The 23,956-nt window shown below is 45.5% G+C and overlaps 2 protein-coding genes across 13 annotated transcripts in view; one reads left to right on the forward strand and one right to left on the reverse strand.

Annotated features, from left to right (window-relative positions):
• The window catches only part of AKNA (AT-hook transcription factor), a 62,100-nt gene extending 44,018 nt beyond the window's left edge, over positions 1-18,082 (reverse strand). For 3 of the 10 annotated variants that reach the window (XM_085854581.1, XM_085854578.1, XM_085854580.1), the window contains exons 1-2: positions 17,489-18,082; positions 9,289-9,380 (exon numbers count right to left, since the gene is read on the reverse strand). The gene's annotated coding sequence lies outside the window, so the exon portion shown is untranslated. Of the gene's footprint in view, positions 1-8,942; positions 9,221-9,288; positions 9,381-13,552; positions 13,653-17,488 lie in introns of those variants that run through there. The other 7 variants (XM_085854584.1, XM_085854574.1, XM_085854575.1 and 4 more) reach the window with 6 other exon arrangements.
• A 1,073-nt stretch (positions 18,083-19,155) lies between these two features.
• The window catches only part of LOC147013069 (G protein-signaling modulator 2-like), a 115,798-nt gene continuing 110,997 nt past the window's right edge, over positions 19,156-23,956 (forward strand). For 2 of the 3 annotated variants that reach the window (XM_085854585.1, XM_085854588.1), the window contains exons 1-2: positions 19,156-19,432; positions 19,813-19,871. In XM_085854585.1, the coding sequence (XP_085710711.1) occupies positions 19,388-19,432; positions 19,813-19,871 (104 nt within the window). In that variant the 5' untranslated portion in view covers positions 19,156-19,387. Of the gene's footprint in view, positions 19,433-19,539; positions 19,608-19,812; positions 19,872-23,956 lie in introns of those variants that run through there. The other variant, XM_085854587.1, reaches the window with a different exon arrangement.

Genomic DNA, 23,956 nt, shown 5'->3' on the forward strand with positions numbered 1-23,956 from the left:
CAACAACCCGCAAAACCAACTCCACCTCTCCAACAACCCGCAAAACCCACTCAACCTCTCCAACGACCCACAAAACCAACTCGACCTCTCCAACGACCCGCAAAACCAACTCGACCTCTCGACCAACCCGCAAAACCAACTCAACCTCTCCAACGACCCGCAAAACCAACTCCACCTCTCCAACGACCCACAAAACCAACTCCACCTCTCCAACAACCCGCAAAACCAACTCAACCTCTCCAATGACCCACAAAACCAACTCAACCTCTCTAACGACCCGCACAACCAACTCGACCTCTCCAACGACCCGCAAAACCAACTCGACCTCTCCAACGACCCACAAAACCAACTCCACCTCTCCAACAACCCGCAAAACCAACTCAACCTCTCCAATGACCCGGAAAATCAACTCGACCTCTCCAACGACCCGCAAAACCAATTCGACGTCTCCAACGACCCGCAAAACCAACTCAACCTCTCCAACAACCCGCAAAACCAACTCGACCTCTCCAACAACCCGCAAAAGCAACTCGACCTCTCCAACGACCCGCAAAACCAACTCCACCTCTTCAGCAACCCGCAAAACCAACTCGACCTCTCCAACGACCCGCAAAACCAACTCAACCACTCCAACAACCCGCAAAACCAACTCGACCTCTCCAACGACCCGCAAAACCAACTCGACCTCTCCAACGACCCGCAAAACCAACTCGACCTCTCCAACAACCCGCAAAACCAAGTCAACTTCTCCAACAACCCGCAAAACCAACTCCACCTCTCCAACAACCCGCAAAACCAACTCAACCTCTCCAACGACCCACAAAACCAACTCGACCTCTCCAACGACCCGCAAAACCAACTCCACCTCTCCAACCACCCGCAAAACCAACTCTACCTCTCCAACGACCCGCAAAACCAACTCGACCTCTCGACCAACCCGCAAAACCAACTCAACCTCTCCAACGACCCGCAAAACCAACTCGACCTCTCCAACGACCCACAAAACCAACTCCACTTCTCCAACAACCCGCAAAACCAACTCAACCTCTCCAACGACCCACAAAACCAACTCGACCTCTCCAACGACCCGCAAAACCAACTCGACCTCTCCTACGACCCGCAAAACCAAGTCGACCTCTCCAACGACCCACAAAACCAACTCCACCTCTCCAACAACCCACAAAACCAACTCAACCTCTCGAATGACCCGGAAAACCAACTCGACCTCTCCAACGACCCGCAAAACCAACTCTACCTCTCCAACGACCCGCTAAACCAACTCGACCTCTCCAATGACCCGCAAAACCAACTCCACCTCTCCAACGACCCGCAAAACCAACTCCACCTCTCCAACGACCCGCAAAACCAACTCGACCTCTCCACCGACCCGCAAAACCAACTCGACCTCTTCAACGACCCGCAAAACCAACTCGACCTCTCCAACGACCCGCAAAACCAACTCGACCTCTCCAACGACCCGCAAAACCAACTCGACCTCTCCAACGACCCGCAAAACCAACTCGACCTCTCCAACGACCTGCAAAACCAACTCGACCTCTCCAACGACCCGCAAAACCAACTCGACCTCTCCAACGACCCGCAAAACCAACTCGATCTGTCCAACGACCCGCAAAACCAACTCGACCTCTCCACCGTCCCGCAAAACCAACTCGACCTCTCCAACGACCCGCAAAACCAACTCGACCTCTCCAACGACCCGCAAAACCAACTCCACCTCTCCAACGACCCGCAAAACCAACTCCACCTCTCCAACGACCCGCAAAACCAACTCGACCTCTCCACCGACCCGCAAAACCAACTCGACCTCTCCAACGACCCGCAAAACCAACTCGACCTCTCCAACCACCCGCAAAACCAACTCGACCTCTCCAACCACCCGCAAAACCAACTCGACCTCTACAACAACCCGCAAAACCAACTCTACCTCTCCAACGACCCGCAAAGCCAACTCGATCTCTCCAACGACCCGCAAAACCAACTAGACCTCTCCAACGACCCGCAAAACCAACTCGACCTCTCCAACGACCCGCAAAACCAACTCGACCTCTCCAACGACCTGCAAAACCAACTCGACCTCTGCTACGACCTGCAAAACCAACTCGACCTCTCCAACGACCCGCAAAACCAACTCAACCCAACTCTGAGGATTGCTCCCTACTTTATAGATCACGGAGCTCGGGGAGGAGCCACGGCAAAACCGACGTCATCGTCCGATCCAAGCATTCCGATTGGACCGGGCCTTCATGTGGTCTGCCTTTCTGGGCGGGGTTTCAGCCAGACGCGAGTTTGACCCGCCCACCTGGGTGCAAAACGAACGTTATTCACCACCCACATCTGGTTTGGAGTAAACGGTGGAATACTAAAAGCGCCGGTCTATTCCATGGTGCACGTTGCGATTTTGCCTCAGAAGCGATCGTTGGAGAGGGTACCATGGGTTGTCGTGCATTTTGTCTCAGAAATGGAGGGAATAAAATAGAAGGGGAATAATGATCTAATAACCTAACTATAGCCCATCGCAACGCACCGCCGTGTCTTCCCACTACACAAGGAAGGGATCTAACTACACGTATGTTAATGGAATAACTGACTCGGGACAACTCTCGGTTGTATGTATACGGTTCCGAGAACCGTAACAATATTTTCTCTTCATTCTTGAGTTCTTGATATTTGGTCATTTTCTTGAATTCTGCATTATTTAGACCAAAATCACTGGGTACTGAAACCTCAATTCGCAATGTCTTCGTTTCCTTTTTGTATCTGATTACGATGTCTGATCACAGTGCTTTGTTTCCTACGAGCAAATATAACCCGTCGCTTCGCTGAAGGTGGTGTGAAGGGGAGGGGGTGGAGAAAGAGAAAGAGGGAGAGAGAGAGTGGGGAGGGGAGGGGAGACAGAGAGGACAGAGGGAAGGGAGGGCCAGGTTGAGGAGGGAGGGAAGCGAGGAGTGTGTGAAGAAGGTGAAGCTCGGAAGGGGAGAGAAGAGTGAGGAAGGGGGGATGAAGTGGGGAGAGCAACACCTCAGAAACATTGCTATACACTGAGGGAGGGAGGTGTGTGTGTGTGTGTGTGTGTGTGTGTGTGTGTGTGTGTGTGTGTGTGTGTGTGTGTGTGTGTGTGTGTGTGTGTGTGTGTGTGTGTGTGTGTGTGTGTGTGTGTGTGTGTGTGTGTGTGTGTGTGTGTGTGAAAGAGACAGAGACAGAGTGTGAGAGTGTGAGATTGTGAGAGTGTGAGAAGACAGTGAGAGAGGTGTGGGGGAGGAGAGTGCTGCATTTTATTATAAGGGGGAGTGAGCAGGGGAGAGAGAGTGGGGAGGGGGGGGGAGAGATAGGTGAGGGGTGGAGGTGGCATTAGCAAAGAGAATGAGTGATATGTTCTGCTTAATGTCCGAACACAAATTTTTTAAAATCTCATCTCAGAATAGCTGTACACACAATGACACAGCAGAGTTTGTAATGCTAACCACAGGCACATCTGCAAAACTTTGATATCCCAGTTCCAGAAAATTTGTGGGAACATTAACCAAAAGCATGGACTCAAAACATGGAAGTACCACTCACATATGATCTTATGACCCCATAGAGCGTGAACATCGAAAACAAAGCACTGCAACCAGATATATAATGAGGTACAAAAAGAGAGAAAAGGCATTGCTAAATGAGGTGTTAATACCAGTGATTTTGGACTAAACAATGCAGAAATCAAGAAAATGACCAAATACCAAGACCTCAAGAATGAAATGAAGAGATCCCGAGAGCTGAAGAATGTCAAAATTGTACCAGTGATAGTTGGAGCAACAGGAATGATGACAAAGAACCTCACAGAGATATTAAAAACCATCCCTGGGAATATCACTACAAACGAACTACAGTTGGAAGCTGTCTGGGGCTCAGTGACGATCCTGAAGAGAGCCCTCGGCACAAAACTTTGAAAACAGAAAAGTTCACAACTTGGTCTGTGAATCGTGAACCCTAACCAAAATGAAGGATGACACTTTGAGCCTGCCCTGGGAGGACTCCATTCCGCATACTGAAACCCCATATGTACACACACACACACACACACACACACACACACACACACACACACACACACGCACGCACACACTCACACACACACACTCACTCACTCACTCACGCACGCACACACACACACACACACACACACACACACACACACACAAATACTTTGGGACCTGGAAAGGCTCCATTTCACTTTTTGAAACCCACATATGTAGATACAAATTAACGACACACACACACACACACACACACACACACACACACACACACACACACACATATATATACATATATATATATATATATATATATATATATATATATATATATATATATATATATATATATATATATATATACTAGAGGGGAGCACTCGGTGGAGTGCAAAACCTCCGCCGCCAAGACTGCTGGGTCACTTAAGTGAAACTGATATCCTATTCATTGTAGGTCAAAACGGATCAGACTCTACTGAACCACGATTGAATGAACTAAACTTGATCGACGCGCATGTAGAAATGCAAAAAAAAAATATCGAATTTTTTTTGAAAAAAAAGTTTCAAAATTTCCAAGCTTTTTTTTTTTGGGACCAAGTCCAAAATCTAATGGCATGATCCTTGGACCATACCTAATCCCCCCACCAAGTTTCGTCGAAATCCGTCCAGGAGTTTTTCCGTAATACTGTTCACAAACAAACAAACAGACAGGGGTGAAAACAGTAACCTCCATCCATCTTCGATGGCGGAGGTTAAAAATTTAATTTTTTTTACATATATATATATATATATATATATATATATATATATATATATATATATATATATATATATATATATATATATATATATATATATATATATATATGTATATATATATTTACATGTATTTACATATACATATATATATATATATATATACATATATATATATATATATATATATATATATATATTTTGGCATGCCCCTTTTTTTTGTTCCACCATCAGATTTTTGTTGCTGCATGAAATGAAACAAGCTTTGACATATATAGTAATGATATTGTTGTCTTCCTTAAGAGGCCCCTCAAAATTCGTTTTGATGATTATTGTGGTGAAACAGTTCAAAAACTCCATTTGCAAAATGGGAGGAATTATTGCACAAAAAAGAAATTAAAATGTTTCCCATTTTTTAGAGGACCACTAAGATGAGTTCGGCTCATAGAATTACGCTCCATTTGGGGAGAAAAACAGTTGAGTTCATACCTGACTAATTTGCACTTTCCATGTGCCGTAGTTTCTTCACAAAACCATGACTTTCTGACTAAGTACAAAGTATTTCTTTGCTTTTTTTATACATGGTTGCCGTTTTGAAATTTTCATCGACCGATACCCGCTGCCCAGCCGGACCAACTGCCAACAAAGTATCGCCCGGTCAGTTACGGTTAAACCCAAAATCATGATCATCGTTTTAGTGTGGAGGTGAGTACTGACAGTGTACTTGGGTCTTTTCCGGGTGGGTGCGGGATTGAGCACGTGCACATGAAAATCTGGCAACCCAACTTGAATTGAACAACAAGGCCGCTTGATCCTTGAAATTTGAACCGACAGAAACAGCCTTCGAGCCTTCAGTGCTTCAGTGAGCCTTGAGTCTACCGCTCCGTAAAAGTACTTCTTCAACCGTCTCACAAGTAAGAGTTTGATCGTGATGGCAGATGCCAATAATAACAAGGAATATGAAGACTCCTCAAGTCACTCCTCTGATAAAAATTCTGTTGCAAGCATCCCCCCCAAGTCCAAGCCCTAGCCTTGATCCTAACAGTGATATTGAACATCCTGATAAATCAATGGATAAAAATGATATAATATATTGTTTAAAATACATTCATGCTATCTCTCTTTTACCATATATTGCCAGTGATGCCCGTCGAAGACGGTCACCTTTAATAGTATGTATATATATATATATATATATATATATATATATATATATATATATATATATATATATATATATATATATAAACATATATATATATATATATATATATATATATATATATATATATATATATATATATACATATATACATATATATATATATATATATATATATATATATATATATATATATAAACATATATATATATATATATATATATATATATATACATATATACATATATATATATATACATATATACATATATATATATATATATATATATATATATATATATATATATATATATATATATATATATATATATATATATATATATATATGGATAAAGGTAGAGAGGTTTAATCCTAAAATCCCATTCAGATTATCTGATTTGTCTTGATTAGCCAAGTAATCCATGTATGACAAGAATGAGGAACAACGTTGTGGGATATAATGATGTGTGTGCACTCCAACCACTGAACAACAGAGGAGCTTGGCTTTGTGCCCTTTCTGAAACAATGGGTGTTATCATGACCATGTAATGCCTTGCGTTGGCTTGGTGGTTCGGGTGACTGGTTTGGGATCCTTGGGTTAAAAGATCAAGCCCCATTGGCTGCTGAATTAACACCAAGTGGGGTGGACTCAGCATGTCATCCTTCTGAAGTCAGTGAAATGAGTACCAGTGTACTGGTAATAGGAGCATTGCATCAGTGGTATTGCTGCGACCCTAACCAGCAGCCACAAGGCTGCACACGAGAGATAACCATATTAATTAATTAACACAAAATACATTGCAGCCACGAAGATATCATCGGTCGATAAATTGTGAGCAAAAAAGTCCTTTGTTCTGATGTATGTGAACTAGAAATTTGTGACTAAAAATGATCCATCCAATGCTACATGCCTCCCTTTTCCCAAGTTGTGGGCATAGAAAAAGGTATAGAGACAGCAGGCACCACAAAACTGTCATTACTGTATTCATTTCCTCATGCTGTACTTGTTCCGCAAATGACCACAAAAAGGAACTGGTGCAACACAAGGTCAAAAGTTGAACCACGAAGTTAGAATGCCTACGGAGAGATTGTTCCGTTTGTCGACAAGTCGGAATCCAACTGAGAATTTTCAAATCGCTCGGCATCATAATCCTGATGTTCACGTGATTTAACCGATTGATTTGAGTGCTATGTTCGATTGAACAGTTGGTTCACAGCCAGGAAAAAAAGAGGAACAATAAAATGACTGCAGCTGAGCAGTGGGATGGGAAAGTGATAGGCCTATGGACTCGGAAGATTCTAATTATCTTGAAGGTCTTGGTTCTCATGGTGTCAAGCTGAACAAGGTATGAGGCATGGGTGTCAGCCCAGAGGGGAGAGCAGTACTCCATCAAGCTGCAAATGAAGGCCTGGCAGGTGGATCGGAGTTCAGGTGGGCCAAGGAAAGATTCGGCATTCTCCTGAGCAGTCAGCTGTGCTGCCATTTGAAGAGAAGGAAGGGATTGAGTGGGAGCATCATACACCAGAAACAGACTTAACAAGGTGCCACCAGGTTTTTGAGGAGGGAGACAAGTTTGAAAGTTCAATATTGAGGGTGGACAGATGTTGTTTTCTGACCGGGCGTAGTGGCGTGCGCCTGTAATCCGGTTATTCGGAGGCTTAGGTGGGAGGATCGCTTGAGGACGGGAGCTCTGCACTGGGCCGCGCTACGAGAGGGTGTAGGGCAGCCCGGAATCATGGCGAAACCCAATCCTTATCCCTGCGTCGTAAGAGGTGACCAGGGTTGCGTCAGGAAGGGCATCCGGCATAAAACCTGTGCCAAATCAGTATGCAGATCATAACGGATGATCCGCTGTGGCGACCCCTAACGGGAGCAGCCGAAAGACGAACAACAACAACAACAACAACAACAACAACAACAACAACAACAACAACAACACAGATGTTGTTTTCTGGTTCTCCTTTGAGTGGACACACTCTTGTTGGAGGCTTTGTGGAATGATCTGAGATTGCCTTCGGTCGGGTTTGCCTTCTTTGGATCCTAGGGTCCTGAGTTCAAATCCTGCCTACCGTTGAATTAAAACCAGGTGGGGTTGACTCAGCCTGTCATCCTTCTGAGGTCAGCAAAATTAGTTCCGGCTTGCTGGAATGATTGAACCATTCGAGTATCCTGTGTCGAAGTGACGACTGAAACTACACACACCATTTCAATGAAACCTGACCACAACCTTCATCACCCGTACCCGTGATGTACCAAAGTTTGTTCACGACATTAAAAAAAAATCAGGGTCTAAGGGGATCTGCGGGGGGTTTGAGTGACTGTTGCTGCTGATCCAAGTGAGCTTCAGGATGCATGGTCCTATTTTTTATCCTTATATTCAGACTGGGAGTTGGGATAAAAATTGGGCAAAACATTGTACATTGTAAATATGTGGATGGCCCGGTGTGTTTTGCATCAAATAAATCGGATGTCGGTTACCCTTCGTAACCGAAGAAGGCCATTCACACGAAACATTAACCAGCTGGTAAATTTGTTCATCATGCAGAAGATTCTTGTCCGACAGCAACCACAGTAAGATAGCAAGCAGTGTAAGGTGGTGTCAAGGAGCCTCGAAGAAGACCAGATCACTTGCTACCCATAGTCCAGCCAAGAATTTGGAGTTTGTTCAGGTTGCCGGCGAAAACTCACTGTCTCTTCGCAAAGGACACCGTGAGATCCTTAACATCCACCAACTAATGCCAGTGAAAGACATAATTACTCATTTCTCTCACTATATTTAATATAAAGAAAACATTTAACCTTTGTAGAAAGTGTACAGTTAAGATGACTACTGTGGAACTACTGCGACTATCACACTGGAACAAGTGATACGAGTAGTAGCATCGATTATGCTGCATTAAAAAAAAAACTTATTTCGGTATTGAGGTTAAACTGTAATGGCCTGCAGTATATTGTACATCTCGAGGTTGAACACAACGCTTCGACTTACCGTGGTCATGGCTGCGAGATCTGTGTTTTCACGACAGTGGCTTGGAAATGCCATGGCAATGCAGAGTGGTATTGCCCCCCTCTTGGGAGATGTCCCAAGATTTTCCAGTGGGCTCGTCAAACAGAGCTGCATATTTTATGCATCTTCCCTCAGCAGGATTTCATAAGACAAATCTTCCCATTTTTAATCCCACTATTCTGTTCACTGATTGATAAATTGTTTTGGTAGCTGTGCATTGTGTACTCGATTTCATATACTGATGAGCGACGGTAAAAAATATCAAAAATAAAAACAACATAAAAATAAGCTCTTTCTTCAAATGTTAGCACTATTCTTTATGGCTTGCCTTGGGAATATAGTATTAACATCCAGCTTTCAGAAGTTCACTTGAGTTGTCTCTCAGCTGGTGGGTATCTCACTTGAGTGAGTCAATGATATCTGTAAGTAAACAAATATATTTTAATTTTATGATTAACAAATATATAAAACATAAGTATTTCTTTCAGTGCACTGTGACATATACTAGTAGATTACCCATCCCATGGAAGGGTGGCAGAGGTGGTTGGTGGTCACGTGATTTCGTTGTCCTTCGCCGTTCGAAGATCTGCAGTTGTGATTTTGTTCCTTTTTCACATGCCATTTTTTTCTGAATGAGGCATTGATTCCTGAAGGGCTTTTTATGGTGTTGTAATTAAAGATAGTCATGCGGCGACACCAAATATGTTGTCACAGCATTTTTTTGAAAATGCAGTGCAGTCACATCGATGGGTCAACATACCATCAGACCCTCAACAAATTCTAAGAAAAGGTTTTTCATTGTTTTTTTTTCTAACCTACTGGGTGTTTTAAATGACAGAAAAAAAGTCTACCAAAGTTTGACCACCAGAAGTGGGTTAAAACTGGATCAGTTCCAAGATGGCCGCCGCTGACCCTGAAAATCAGGAAGGCGGCTGTAACTTCCGTATTATTAGTTGTAGAACAAAGATTTTGGCATCTAACCTCGGGTTTTAAGGGCCAAGCAATTAATTGGAGCCAATGGATTTATGACTTGGTCTATCGAATTCATAAATCCAAGATGGTGGCAAACAATCATGAATGAAGGAACCTACCAATAACTCCCACATTATTTCACCTGTAAATCAGTTTTAGGGCCAAAGAACGCAAATATCCGCTTTTTTAGAGTAAATTTTATTGACATGTTTCAGAATAATGTATTTCAGAGAGTACACTGAAGATTTCAGTGAAAAATCTTATACATACTAAATGCAATAGTAAAAAAAAGAAAAAGAGTATGCCATTTTTTTCACTGTCTCAGTTTAGTTCTCAAAACTGTTCTCGAGTTCCTCTGAAAGCTGGTTGTGTGAATTGTCACAGGACGTAAGTTGGCATGATCCACATGCAGAAGTACATGGAAGCCCATATCTTTTTCAACTGTAACCAGGGGGGGGGGGATTGCAACGAGTTGCGCAATTGCAATGTACCATTTTCAATAGAGTTGCAGCATTCATATCAGACATTTTGGGTATTAATTGATTGTCTTCAAGTCTCCAACCCCAGTTCAGTTGGGGGAAGACATTCAGGCATAACAAATTATTTTGTAGAGACGACTTTCGTAGTGAGTATATCATTATGCAATGCTGCCAGAGAACATATTTTTTTCCCACCAAACATAACAGCCATCACTTGGCTACCGAGATTTTCGATGTCATTGCGGTTCTTGCCTGGTAAAGTGAATGCATTTGCACAGGATTGGGGGACTGGATCACCTTTCATGAGTTTTTGGATGGCCGATTTCTTTCCAACACCATAAACACTGGACGCTGAATCGCATCCAGTGACAGCATGAAGAAATAACAATTGTGTACACAACCCACTGCCAAGAACACGCTTTATGCAATTGATGTTGTACACTTTTGGAATGCCTCTTGACTGACTGTCTGATCTAAAATTCAGTTGAACTATCTTCTTCAAGTGACTAATCTGTGGTGCAGCACTGATGATCTCAGGAGCTTTCCAGTGCAGGGGTTGATCAAATGTTATTACTGGAAGGAAAGGTGTCTGCTAGCCACGTTGCTGAGGAACTCCAACGTGGACAGAATGCAACTTTTGTCACCAGAATGCATATCGATCATGGGCAAATACATAAGGGAGGACTGGCCAGGATGGGTATACCCCTGATGAATGATATGCTTTATCCCTTGCCAATTTGGAGCTGGCTGTTTGAAATGAAAGTTCCCATAAGATATCAGCCCTCATGTCACAGTTTTGGATACCGGGAAGTTCTTGAAACTTGATGTTTCAAAGAGCATGGGTGGCGAAGCGGTACTCTATGGTATCAACTTTAGACATCTCTACAATATTCAGTTCAGAAATGTTTTGCCTTTTGGCGAGATTCATCGTCTTCCTCTCTGAGGTCAATGCAGCTATCATGCTCATACCATGGAATGTACCTTTACCAAAGATGGTAAGAATATTGTGATCTACATTGTCACCAGAAAATAACAATGACAAGTTCAACACATCTATGTCTTCAACTAACAAATCTGGTGTGACACAGTAAGTTAGTGGCATTCTTTTCAAATCGGAGCACTTCACCATTTTTATGTTGTTTCAGCCATTTCTTTCCATGATGTAGATGAAGTCCCCAGATTGTTCCTTTAGTTTCCTCTTTAGATAGTGATGGCCATAAGAAGACGAATCTTCACGAATCAAAAACGCCTTCATTTTGTCCTGAAGGTGTGAAATTGTCAGCTGTTTCTCATCATTCATCTCTAGATATGCACACATCCTGAAGAATGTCTGCTCTTGACCAGCATCCAGATTTTCTGCGTTTTGCATCCGTTCCGCCCTGAAAGTGCAGCGGTGCATCATACCCATTGCGGAAATTGACACTGCATGTAAGGTGGTATATGCAGTCAGTAGCATGAAGATCTCCATAGTACTCAATCTTCCCTTTCACAGTAAATGACCAATCATCAGAACGACTTTCACAGCACTCCAGCATGGTCCTGGCAAAGGAGTCTGTCTTGACATAGCTGTAGTCCATACCTCCAAGAGCAACCTGGGTCCCACAGAAAAGGCAATCAGACTTGCTGTTGAAAGGCCCAGTCGACACGCATGCAATTCTCTTCAGTGAGAGGATGGAGGAACCACTTTTCTTCTGTTGATTCTCATTGTCATGTTGATTTATGTACCGTTTACGAGAATCCAAGTCCAAGTGTACTTTACAGCCAGCTGTCACAACAATGCTATCACCTCTCTTAACACACTTGCTTTATTGATGCCATCACCGCCCTTCTGATGAACTTTTACACCATCTCCATCTTCAATGCCTGGTGTTGGCTTCATGGTTAGAGTGCTGGGCTTGGGATTTTCGGGTCCTGAGTTCAAATCCCGCTCAGCTGTTGAATTAATACCAGGTGGGGTTAACTCGGCCTGTCATCCTTCCGAGGTTGGCAAAATGAGTGCCAGTATGCTGGTATAGTGTTGGATTGGCGACCCATCCAGGATTGTGCCCAATAGCCAAGGAGACTGCTAAAGCAGCACCAATGCTCTGCACAGAGTATGGTCCCAATCTCTCTCTCCTCCTCCTTCTTCAATCCTTTCTTTGCAGATCAGACAAGTTTCATGGGCTAAGCCTGAAGCACTCATGTTCCAAACCTGAAACATATATTAAAACATTCAATATTCAAGAAAATAATGCTGAAAGAAGGTCAAAATAAGTAATATTTAATAAAGAAAACAATGAAGCAAAAAACACTGTCCCATATCAAATCGTTTGGGAGTGTTGGCCACCATATTGGATTTACGGATTTGATGGACCAAGTCATAATTCAATTGGCACCAATGAATTCCTTGACCTTTAAAACCCTATTTAGATACAAAAAAATATTGTTTTACACCTAATAATAAGGAAGTTACAGCTGCCTTCTTGATTTTCAGGGTTAGCAGCGGCCATGTTGGAACTGACCGAGTTTTAACCCACTTCCTGTGGTCAGATTTTGGTGGACTTTTTCTGTCGTTTAAAACACCCAGTCGATAAGAATCGCACTGAAAAGCCTTTTGTTAGAATTTGTTAAGGGTGAGGACGATTTTTTTCATAAATTGGCCTGCCCATATTGAGTAAACCTATATCCCCGTAACCACGTGGTTCTCCTGTAACCACGTGATCTGTTTCCTCCCTCTGCGTTTTCCGATCCAAATTCACAATTCACCTCACCATCTTTTCTTCAACATTTCCTTCATCTAATCTTTTGTAATCTCTATCAAAAAAAAATAAAAATAATAATGATAAAAACGATCTCTTATAATGCTTCAGCTTCCTCTTACACACACATGGTTCTCATTACTGTATCATAATTCACAACTCTTCTTCTATTTCAACAGACTGATCTCAGACAGACTGCTTTGACCTTTCCTTCATCTAATCTTTTGCAATCTCTATCAAAAAATAATAATAATAATAATAATAATAATAATGATAAAAACGATCTCTTATAATGCTTCATCTTCCTCTTACACACACGTGGTTCTCATTACTGTATCATAATTCACGACTTCTATTTCAACAGACTGATCTCAGACAGACTGCTTCGACCTTTCCTTCATACCTTGTCTAAAAAATTCAACTGTTACAGCGTTTCTTCTCTCCATAATCTTAATTCGCCTTTGTTGCATCCTTCAAGAAATGTCTTCAGTCACATTTCTGACCTAAAAATTTAAAAAATTCCAGTTTAAAATGCAAGTTCACTTTCCATCAATCGTCATTTTTTTCCAACTTCAGTGCCAATTCACCCCTCCCTCTCAAAGCAACAATCATACTCTCCCCCCTCCAAGCTTCCCTCTCACCTTTCTCAAAGACTCCCCCCTCACCTTTCTCCCTCAACTCTCCCCACTCACCCTTCTCCCACCATTCTCCCCCTGACTCACCCTTCTCAAAGGTGCCCCCCCTCTCATCCACAAAGCTGCCTCCTTCCCCTCAAATCCTCAAATCACTCTACCTCCTCAAATCCTCAACTGCCTTCTGCCCCCTCTCTTATTACTCCCCACTGTACCTCAACCCAGCACCACAGAGCCTTTTCTCCTCCTCATCTGGCCCCCTACCTTAGCTCTTCTTCAATCCCCCACACTCTTTCAACAACTCTCCTTACCTCCCCCACCCCCTCCTCCCTTGTCCTACCCTCCCCTCCCCTCCCCTCTCCTGCGCCCAAAGCCTCCTCCCCTCCATCTTAATTAACAGTGTGGACCTCAAATATCCGGGGCTTTAGCTCAAACCCTACAGATCTTTCCACACAAGTTGCCACTGACAAACCAGACATAATCTGCCGAACAGAAACTTTCCTCCCTCAAGACGTCTCTGACTCCCGAGTATCTCTCCCTGGTTCACCTCTCCTCCAATATGACAGACCTGAGCCTCGACCTGGTGGAGGAGTTTCTCTCTTCATCAAAGACTCTATTCCTCACTCTCCATGCACTGCCCTCACTTCCCCACACCCCCAGGAATACCGCTGGCTACGGCTTCCCCTCCACTCCCACCTCATGGTTAAGTGTGCTGTACTGTCCACCAAACAGTGATGACTCCATTTACACCTCAATTTCCAAAAACATGAATCAACTTTTATCCAAGCTCTCTCTTCCTCATCCTCTCATCCAAACTCTCTCTTCCTCATAATGTGGTGACTTCAAATGTCATCATGCCAGTTGAATGGGTGTGGGTACCGCTCTCACATGCCATGGCATTTCAGCAAAAGACTTCTGTGACTCATTGGGACTGACTCAATCAGTCAACTTCCCAACCCAGAGCTCAACCAATGGTACTCCATCTCTTCTGGATCTGATTTTGACAAATTTCCCTGAAAATATCTGTTGTTCTTCCTCCACTCCAATCGTTTCTTCTGAGCACATGCTTGTCAAAGTGGACATCTCTCTGGCTGTTATCAGAGAACGCTTCATCCTCTCATGCGAGCCTCTCAGCAACAACTCAGCACTGTCAAGTCTGGCATGATACTTGGCTGATTGGCAGGGTCTCCAAGCAGCCATCAAACTTCTAGACTGGTCTCCAATCGCTACTTTCTCGAACACCACCTCGTCCTGGCAATTCTTTCAAAGAAAATTGCTCTCTCTCTCTCATGCACAGATTTATCCCCTCTTGTCTTCCGTTGTCCTCCCCTTCCCCCTGCCCAGGGTTCACTGAAGCTTGTGACAAGGCAGTTGTCCTGAAACAACTTGCCTTTGCCTCCTGGAAAGCAAACTCAACTGAGGGTAATCTCAGTTCCTTTCATAAAGCTCGGAATAGGTGTGTGTCTACCCCCAGGAGAGCCAGAAAACAACATCTTTCCAATCTCGTCTGAACTCTCAAACCTCTCAAATCCTGGTGGCATCTAAACAAATCAGTTTCTGGTGGATGTTTCCCCTCCATCCCCTCCCTCACCTCAAATGACCACACTGCTGATACAGCACGTGAAAAGGTTGAATGCCAACACTCGGTGTTTGCATCTAAATCTTGTTTCCGAAACCCATCGCTTTCTGCACCCACCTTACCCAGTCGCACCCAACTATCCCTGGACTCTGTGTCCTTCTCTCCTGACAAGGTGGAGAGCTTGCTGTCAAACTTCGACTCAGATTCTGCAACCGGTCCAGATGGCATCAGCCCACGTGTCCTAAGAACCCTGCTACTCTGCTCTTGCTCACCCTCTCTCTGTTCTATTCACCCTCTCATTTGCTCAAGTCATCTGCCATATGCTTGGAAATCAGCAAACATTACCACTCTGCATAAAAAAGGTGCAAAAACAGATCCCTGCAACTACAGACCAATCAGCCTTCTCTCAATCATCAGCAAGGTTATGGAGTCCATCATCGCTTCAGACATTAAATCCTTCCTCTTCTCCAACGGCTTGATTTCCGATCATCAATTTGGTTTCAGACCAGGTCACTCCACCCTGGATATGCTGCTTCTGCTCTCCCAACCATGGATGGAGGTACTCAATGTCAGACATAAATTCAGAGCCTTATCCCTGGATATATCAAGTGCTTTTGACACAGTCTGGCAACCTGCCCTGCTCACCAAACTCTCTTCCTATGGTATCCAAGGCCATCTCCACTCATGGCTCGCAGACTTCCTCTCCTGTCGCAGCAAATGTGTGGCCCTAAATGGAGTTCTCTCATCCCTCTTCTTGTCCAGGCTGGAGTTCCTCAAGGCAGCGTTCTGGGCCCTGTTCTTTTTCGAGTTTTCATCAATGATCTCTCCAACTCTGGAAAATCCTCTATATCTGTTTGCTGATGACTCCACCCTCTGTCGTACCATCTGTCATCACTCAGACCGGCAAGCAGCAGCTTCTTCGCTCACTGCAGATCTGGATAAAATCACAAATTGGTCCAACATGTGGAACATGTCTTTCAATTCTGACAAATCTCACACTCTCAATATGTTTCTTTGAAAGGACCATTTAACCCCCCCCCCCCTCACCTCCCATCTACTTTCTCAACAATCCTCTGGAAGAAGTCCTTTTATTCAAGCTTCTGGGTCTCACTATCTGCCGTGATCTTTCCTGTGAAAGCTACATTTCCAACCTGGCCTCCAAAGCCAGTCAGCAACTGGGAATCCTCTGTCGTGCAAAGTCTTTCCTCGGCCCACATTAAGCTCCTGACCACGTAGAAAGCTTTTGTCCAGAGCCTGAGGAAGTACTGCTCTCATCTCTGGGCTAGTGCTCCTGCCTCTCACTTTTCTCAGCTTCACGCTGTGGAAACCAAGGCATTTCGGATCATTGGTATCTTCCACAATGAGGATGAGTCTTTAGGTCTCTCACTCTCTCACTGCAGGCGGTCTTTCTGTCTTTACCGTGTCCTCTCCGGTCTCGGTCCCTCTGCTCTGTCTGCGATATGTCCCCACTATATTTCCGCAGTGCGCTCAAGGTCCACCAACAACCCCCTTCTGGTAAAATTACCAAAATCATGAATCACTGCTCACCTTATCTCTTTCATTCCTCTTTTTTCCCGCCTTTGGAATAAACTCCCACACTCTCTTCAATCCCATTCTTCTCTCCAGGCCTTCAAAACCGCAGTTCACCACCACCTCTTATCTTCCCCCATCAAAAACCTCGATATTTTCTATCCCCGTTAATCCACCCCACACCCACCTCCTTCAAATTCCCTGCTTTCCTTCCCTGTAATGCCCATCTTGTATACCCCGTGTTCTGTGTTCCATCCCTCTCCCTTGCACAGATCTCCTAATGTCTATGTTCCTCACTGTTTTGTCCTTCCCTCTCCCACCCCTCTTGTCTCATGCCCCCCTTGCTGTGTGTTGTGTGGTAGCTCTCATACGAGCCTTGACAAGGTACACACACACACACACACACACACACACACACACACACACACACACACACACACACACGCAACCTTTCCCTTTCTCCCTCACCTTACACAGCCCAAATATACAAGAGAATGCAGAAGAAAATGAATGGGGAAGATGGGCAGTGGCGATGTGACGCGATGGGGACATGCAGCTGCGCCGCTGATGTGCCCAGACCGAGGGGGCGTGTTCTCACCATTGTCCCAGATATGCGAGCGACATAGGCAACTGGACCTCCTCTGCCTCAGATTCTTCCTCCTCAGGCCCCCGTCGATGAGGTTCCGCCATTCCTCCTCCTCGTCCTTCATCGCTGACAGGATCAAGAGGGCAGTATGCCACACGTGGTCGGAGCGTTCTTTTTCCACAGAAGCTCGACACCAACTGCTCGTGAAACCTTTTTTTTTACCCTCACATGCTTTTGTTCCTTCCCTCACGAGCCTTCCCAATATTCGAGGCTTCTGCTCATGCGAACTTGTCCCTCCACTTTTTCCTCTTCTGCTTATTGCCTTTTGGTCCTCTCAGCCTTTTTGCTTTCTGAGCCATCTGCTCAGGAGCACTGTTCATCCCTGCCCATGCGAGGCTGTTCCTCCGCTTCCATCTTTCTGCTTCTTCTTCACATCAGCTCTCTTCTCTCCTCCCACAAGCCTTCTCCCCCTCTCCTTGGTCTGCAGCTGATGAGGGTGGCTGCACGACTTCACTTGTGGAAAACCACCCCCAGATCTGTAACCACCCCCGGATCTGTAACCACCCCCGGATCTGTAACCACCCCCGGATCTGTAACCACCCCCGGATCTGTAACCACCCCGAGATCTATAACCACCCCCAGATCTCTAACCACCCCCAGATCTTTAACCACCCCCAGATCTTTAACCACCCCCAGATCTCTAACCACCCCCAGATCTGTAACCACTCCTAGATCTTTAACCACCCCTAGATCTCTAACCACCCCCAGATCTCTAACCACCCCCAGATCTCTAACCACCACCAGATCTGTAACCACTCCTAGATCTTTAACCACCCTCAGATCTCTAACCACCCCCAGATCTCAAACCACCCCCGGATCTTCCTCCTGTGTGACACGCTGCATAATTACCCCTTGCATCCTGTCATCTCTATTTTCACTGCTCTTCCCCATCCCCAACACCTTACATTTCCATCCATGTTTAAAATATAACATTCGATTTAAATAATTGTTCCTCGATCATAAACTAATGTTTATAAGATGGACGGACATGAACCAATTGGTTAACCCCGCTTTTCGGTTCGCGTGCGCGGGCGAAAACAGAAGAATGGAAAATAGAGAAAATACAGATCGGAAAAAACGAAGAAGAAGAAGAAGAAGAGACTAAGTAAAAAAAGAAGAATAAGATTAAGTAAAAAATGAAAAAGAAGAAGAAGAAGAAGCACCCTTGACGCGTCAGATGACAGTTTCAACAGCAGTACACCAACCAGGAAACTAGGCAACCGCTCTTTCAATTTTTAGCTGACAAAATCCATTGCTGGTAAGCCGAGTTAACATCAGACAATGTTTATCGTGTTCGGGTAAAAAAAAAAAAAAAGCACTCAGATTAAATTGAGAAGACCAACTTCTGATCCGGTTGAACAGTTTGACAGTTCCACTTGCTCGAGTTATATTTGTTTGCGAACTGTTCGTTTGGGGGAATTTCCTGCAGGTGCACGTGATACGCGAAATTAATTACAACTGCATTGTATCTATTCCCATCGTTTTTAACGGATTATTTGACGTACAAAGTTAGCCGTTCCTTGAGTGTTGTTTTTCCGTTTCAACGGCTGCACCATCAAAACTACTGACCCCGTCCATCCGTGGAGGCACACGTGACAGAATTGGTGCGTTCTCATTGGCTGCGTACGCCCGGTGCATTGTGGGGGCTTGCGGGGAGTTTCGGTTTGTTCGGCCTGCAAACATTTACAGACGAATGTAGTTACAAAAAGCAATAGTACGTCCGGTAGTCGGAAGTGTGTGCGCACTGAAACTAAAGGAAGCGTGAGGGTGACGGTTTTGGTCTGGGAGGAGGGTGTGGGGACGAGTGAAAGGAGGTGGTTAAAGTTAAAGAGGTGGGGGTTAGGAAGGAAAATGTCATTAAAGATTCTTCCTGTCGCCAAGGCCGGCGCTGAGCAGGTTCGTTCGGTTCCCAGATTGGTCCCTGTACGTCGGTTGTGTCCCTCTCCCTCTCCCTCTCTCTCCTCAACTTCCTTCCAACGACACCCTCCCGCGTCCTGCCCCTCTCCCCTTCTTCCTGAATCTTGTGGGTGGGTGGTGAATGGTGGTCACCCTCGTGTAACTATTACCTGAGGTAACTTCACTTGTTCCTTACTAATGGTCAATTGCCCTCCTCGGCTGGAAAGGAAATTTAATTTGAAGTTCAAACATCGATAACGGTTGAGGTGGTTATTTGGTGGTTGTCATGGCGCGTGTTTCCCGTTCGGTGGCTTGTGGTGGGTTCTATTGTTATTTATATTTTGTACCGTCTGAGTATTTCTTCTTGCCTCCCCCACCAGCTCGCTCCCCACCTTGATACCGCACAGCCTCAAGGAATTCAGCACACCGATTGGTTGAGGTGGGCTTACCTCCCTTTCTCCGGTTTTGCCTCGGACTCACCAGTTGTTATTATTTTAATTTTTTTTTTCCCATTGGTTTCCTGTTAACTTGTGGAATTGGACTGATGGAATATGTTCTCTGATTTTGAGGGGGGGTGGTCGGGGGGAAGTTTGCCCTAAGTCTTTCACGAACTGGCTGGCAAGGCCTGACGTTCTCAAAGCCTGGTGTTGGCTTGATGGTTAGGGTGGCGGCTTGGGATCCTAGGGTCCTGAGTTCAAGCCCCGTTGGCCACTGAATTAAAAATAAACCAGGAGGTTGACTCAGCCTGTCATCCTTCCGAGGTCGGCAAAATGAGCACCAGTGTACTGGTAAGGGGAACACTATCAGCGGTACATACCGCGTCCCAACCAATGATGCCACCAGCAGCCACAGGCTGCACTCGATATATATATATAGAGACAGACAGAGACAGACAGACGGAGGCCTGACGTTCACCTCAGGTTAGGACAGGAATTTGTAAATTGTTCATGGTGCCCGCGACAGCTCGTCTACTCTTTGCAAAGGACACCGTCGGATCTTTAGCGTCGACCAACTAATACTGGTAGACCGGATGTCCGTCTGTCCGAGGGACGGCACACGCATTGATGAATCGCCCTTCTTGTGAAACGTCAGGATGACAGTTTATTGCTGGGTTGGGATTCAAACCCAGCTTAGACGGTTGAGAGGTGAGTGTGCGTGCATACCTCAAGGCCATCCTGCCATCCCAGCCTTTTTCTTTCATTTCGGTGAAGGCGACCAACTTCACACTTGAAGGAATTTGTATTTTGTTCTGAGTACTTGAATAAACGCCTGTTCTTAAACATATAACGGGATGTTTGACACCCAAACACGTGTGTTCAAAGTAGAGGGGATGGCTGGCTTAACCTAAGCCAGTATGATACAAGGTGCAGATTGTACCAGTATCCTTATTTATAATTGTGATTTTAGTTGATATTTGCTGCAAGGGTGACGGGTGTCCTCTGCTGGCACTGTACCAGATGATGGATGTTCTTCTTTGAGGTTGATGATCCCATTTCACCAGCAATTTTGGAAGTTAGCATACTACACCTGTTTTGCAACTCCTAAAATGAGGATGTATTTTGAGTAAAAAAAAATAAATAAATAACATTTACTTGTGAAATAAATCCATTTTCCTGTGAGCAGTCTAGCTGTGGTCTCGACATGACTTTTGAAATGACGTAAGAATGCTAAATGAGGCCTTTTGCGTCATGTGCTGTGTCTTTTCAGTGACTGGCTCGACGGGCACTTTCAACTTGCCGTTGCTGACGCAACATCTGTGGTTTAAGTCGTCTTTTAAACACAATTTTCAGCATTTAGATGAAAGGGTGGCAATTTAGAGATGGTTAACCATAATTGTTCTGTTCCGAAATGCAAATCGGACGCTCAGAAGTATAGGAATACAAGAAATATCTGTGGATGAGAGGTGTTGGGTTCGTACCATTTCCTGTTTTTCAAGCGAGCAGCGCCAGTGTATATAACACACACCCACACACACGGTTCTCATTTTTCAATGGATGAAAAAATATAGTGTTGCGAATTCGCGCCCGCCGGCGTGCGAGCGGCCACGTAACTCGAATCGCGGCACGTCGCCCACCGGACGGACAATTCTGTCGTGACCCTCTCGGACTAACGCCTGGAACTAGTCACGGGTGGGCCTTTCGGCCTCACCACGATCGTGCCAATCGGCCCCCCGCGTGGGATAGGGTTGTTCGCCAAATTCGACCTACCTAAGTACTCACACGGAGGGTAGACCGGGCGATCGCACCTCGCCGCAGGTCGACTCCGGACACGGGCCGCTGAAGCGACCCGTTCCGTACTATCGGGATAACCGAGCGGTGTTATATCGTCGACCTCGACGGTTCCGATTAATTATCGGGCGTATGTAGCCCACTACCAACCCTTTACGTGAAGTAAGATGGAGATTCAATTAAAGAAAAGACGAAGCGAAATGGGAAAAATAGTTCAACATGAGGCACATTTATTCCGCGGCAAACGGAAAGCACACATATACAATTACAACAATTATGCACCAAAAGCAATTGCAACAAAAGAAACACAACAATGCAGATCTACTACCTACTACACGAGCACACGGCAACACTTACACAGTTTTACTTTACAGACGGCGCTGACAACACATATACTCCAAAGCAAAAGAAAAAGGGCCACCCTCAACGACAAGGGGGCAGACGGGGCCTGTGGGCGCGAGATCGGGTGGAGCCTACCCGTCTTGTGATGAGCCGCAAATGTGGCGGCGGTGCCCCGACTCCGCGCTCCTCCGCGGGTTTCGTTGGCACTGCTTGGAATGGGGTGGGAAAGGGGCCCCCTTTCCGCACTATCTCAGCGCGGGGGGGGGGGGGGGAGGAAGAGGGGGGAATTGTTGATGCTCTGGGGAAAGAGGATAGCTGGCTTGCTTGGGTCCCGCGACGAGTGACTCCACTGCGACCTAGACAGCGCTCCTGGCTTCCCCTCTCTGCAGCTCCCCGACAGACTCTGAACCCCGACAGACTGACTCTCCTCCAGACCCGTCTTGACTGCTGCTGCCACACTCCGCCGCCGCCACACCTCTCCAACTCGCCCGAGCCCAAAAACTGACTGAATTCGCCCCACGCTCGGCGCTTTATAGTACGGCAGGAGAACCCATATGCAAATTTCCGGATCAGGATGAGCTCAGGGGCGGAGCCACGCCCGCCCATTGGACAGAGGAAAAGTGGGCGTGAACCTTCCCTGATCCTCGAATTTGCATATATCGATTCTACTCCGACGCACCTGGAGGCGGGGCCAAATTGCCCCGCGCTTGCTGATAGGACAGATCAGAAGTGGGCGTGTATCATTCCTGATCCGACTTCTCCTCGGAAAGGCCGCTTTTTGCACCCGCGGCTCGGTGCGCGTCCCGCACGAGGCCAGGACAGCCTGACGCTCGGTGCCCACAAGCGGTGCGGGAATGGCCACAGAAGGAGAGGCGAAGGTGGTGGAGGGTCTATAGTGGCGGTCCCTGGCCACGGTGACGCTTGGAATGGCGGTGATTCGATGGTTGCGGGATGGTGTGCTGTGAAGGTAAAGGTCGTGGCTGTTGGCGTTGTTGTTGTTTTGAAGCGGTTGGTGGTTGTTGTGTGATGGCGGTTGAGACGTGGTTGGTTCAAAATAAAGATAGAACAGAAAAACGGCTATCTTAAAGGGTCGCAGCCCGAATGAATCACATTTATTCTCTCTAAACAACGGGTTTGGGGCTAACTACACATGTACTTACAGAGATATCTCACCTACGGGACCTGAATGGTGGTTTGCGAATTTCCTCAACCGCAACAATAGTATTTCTCTTGTGTTACCAGAATCAAACAAACAATATATTTATAACAGCCCTCACAGCTCTCGTAGCTCCCCCTTCCCAACATGATTAACAGCAAATATCATTATTTTCAACTTCATCTCCACACGCACAAGTCCCAGATACTGCATGGCCCTCCCATCGGTTTTCAGAGGAACCTAATCCAGATACACAATCCATTTACTGGGTTTATGCAGCACATGCCCGTCCACTCAAGCCTTTCACTGACCCACATGGTCGCGAGTTTTCAGTACGGCCAGCTGAGAAAGTTCTCCAAGCCATTCACTGTGTAGAGGCACAGCCCTTTCTCTCAGGTACTTTTCGGAGTATTTTTGACGTCGTTTAGAGCTTTGTGGGCCATTTCAGGTAACAATCCTTATCCAGAATCCATGATCTACTTTCTCTCGCCCCAAACACATACGTTTCGTATGTTTCTGTGCATACGCACCGAGCATTTTAGGGTGGATTGTATCATTTCAAAAGTCGCGTATTCCTGGCTTTACTATAAGATGTCAGATTTGTGCTTCAAATGCAGGTGTACTGCACCGTCCTTCAGAAGGACGTTTAGCTGGATGTCCAATCTGCTAGCAATAGCTTTGTGGATTATAAAGATCACACGGTGTCTTTTGCGAAGAGTAGGTGAGTTGGCACAAGCACCCTGTACAAAGTACAAGTTCCTGTCCAAAATTTTCATTCAAATGTCATGCCTGACCGGC

This window comes from Eptatretus burgeri, chromosome 14, assembly GCF_056783735.1.
Source record: "Eptatretus burgeri isolate ZD-2024b chromosome 14, Ebu_testis_v1, whole genome shotgun sequence".
NCBI classification, from domain to species: Eukaryota; Metazoa; Chordata; class Myxini; order Myxiniformes; family Myxinidae; genus Eptatretus; species Eptatretus burgeri.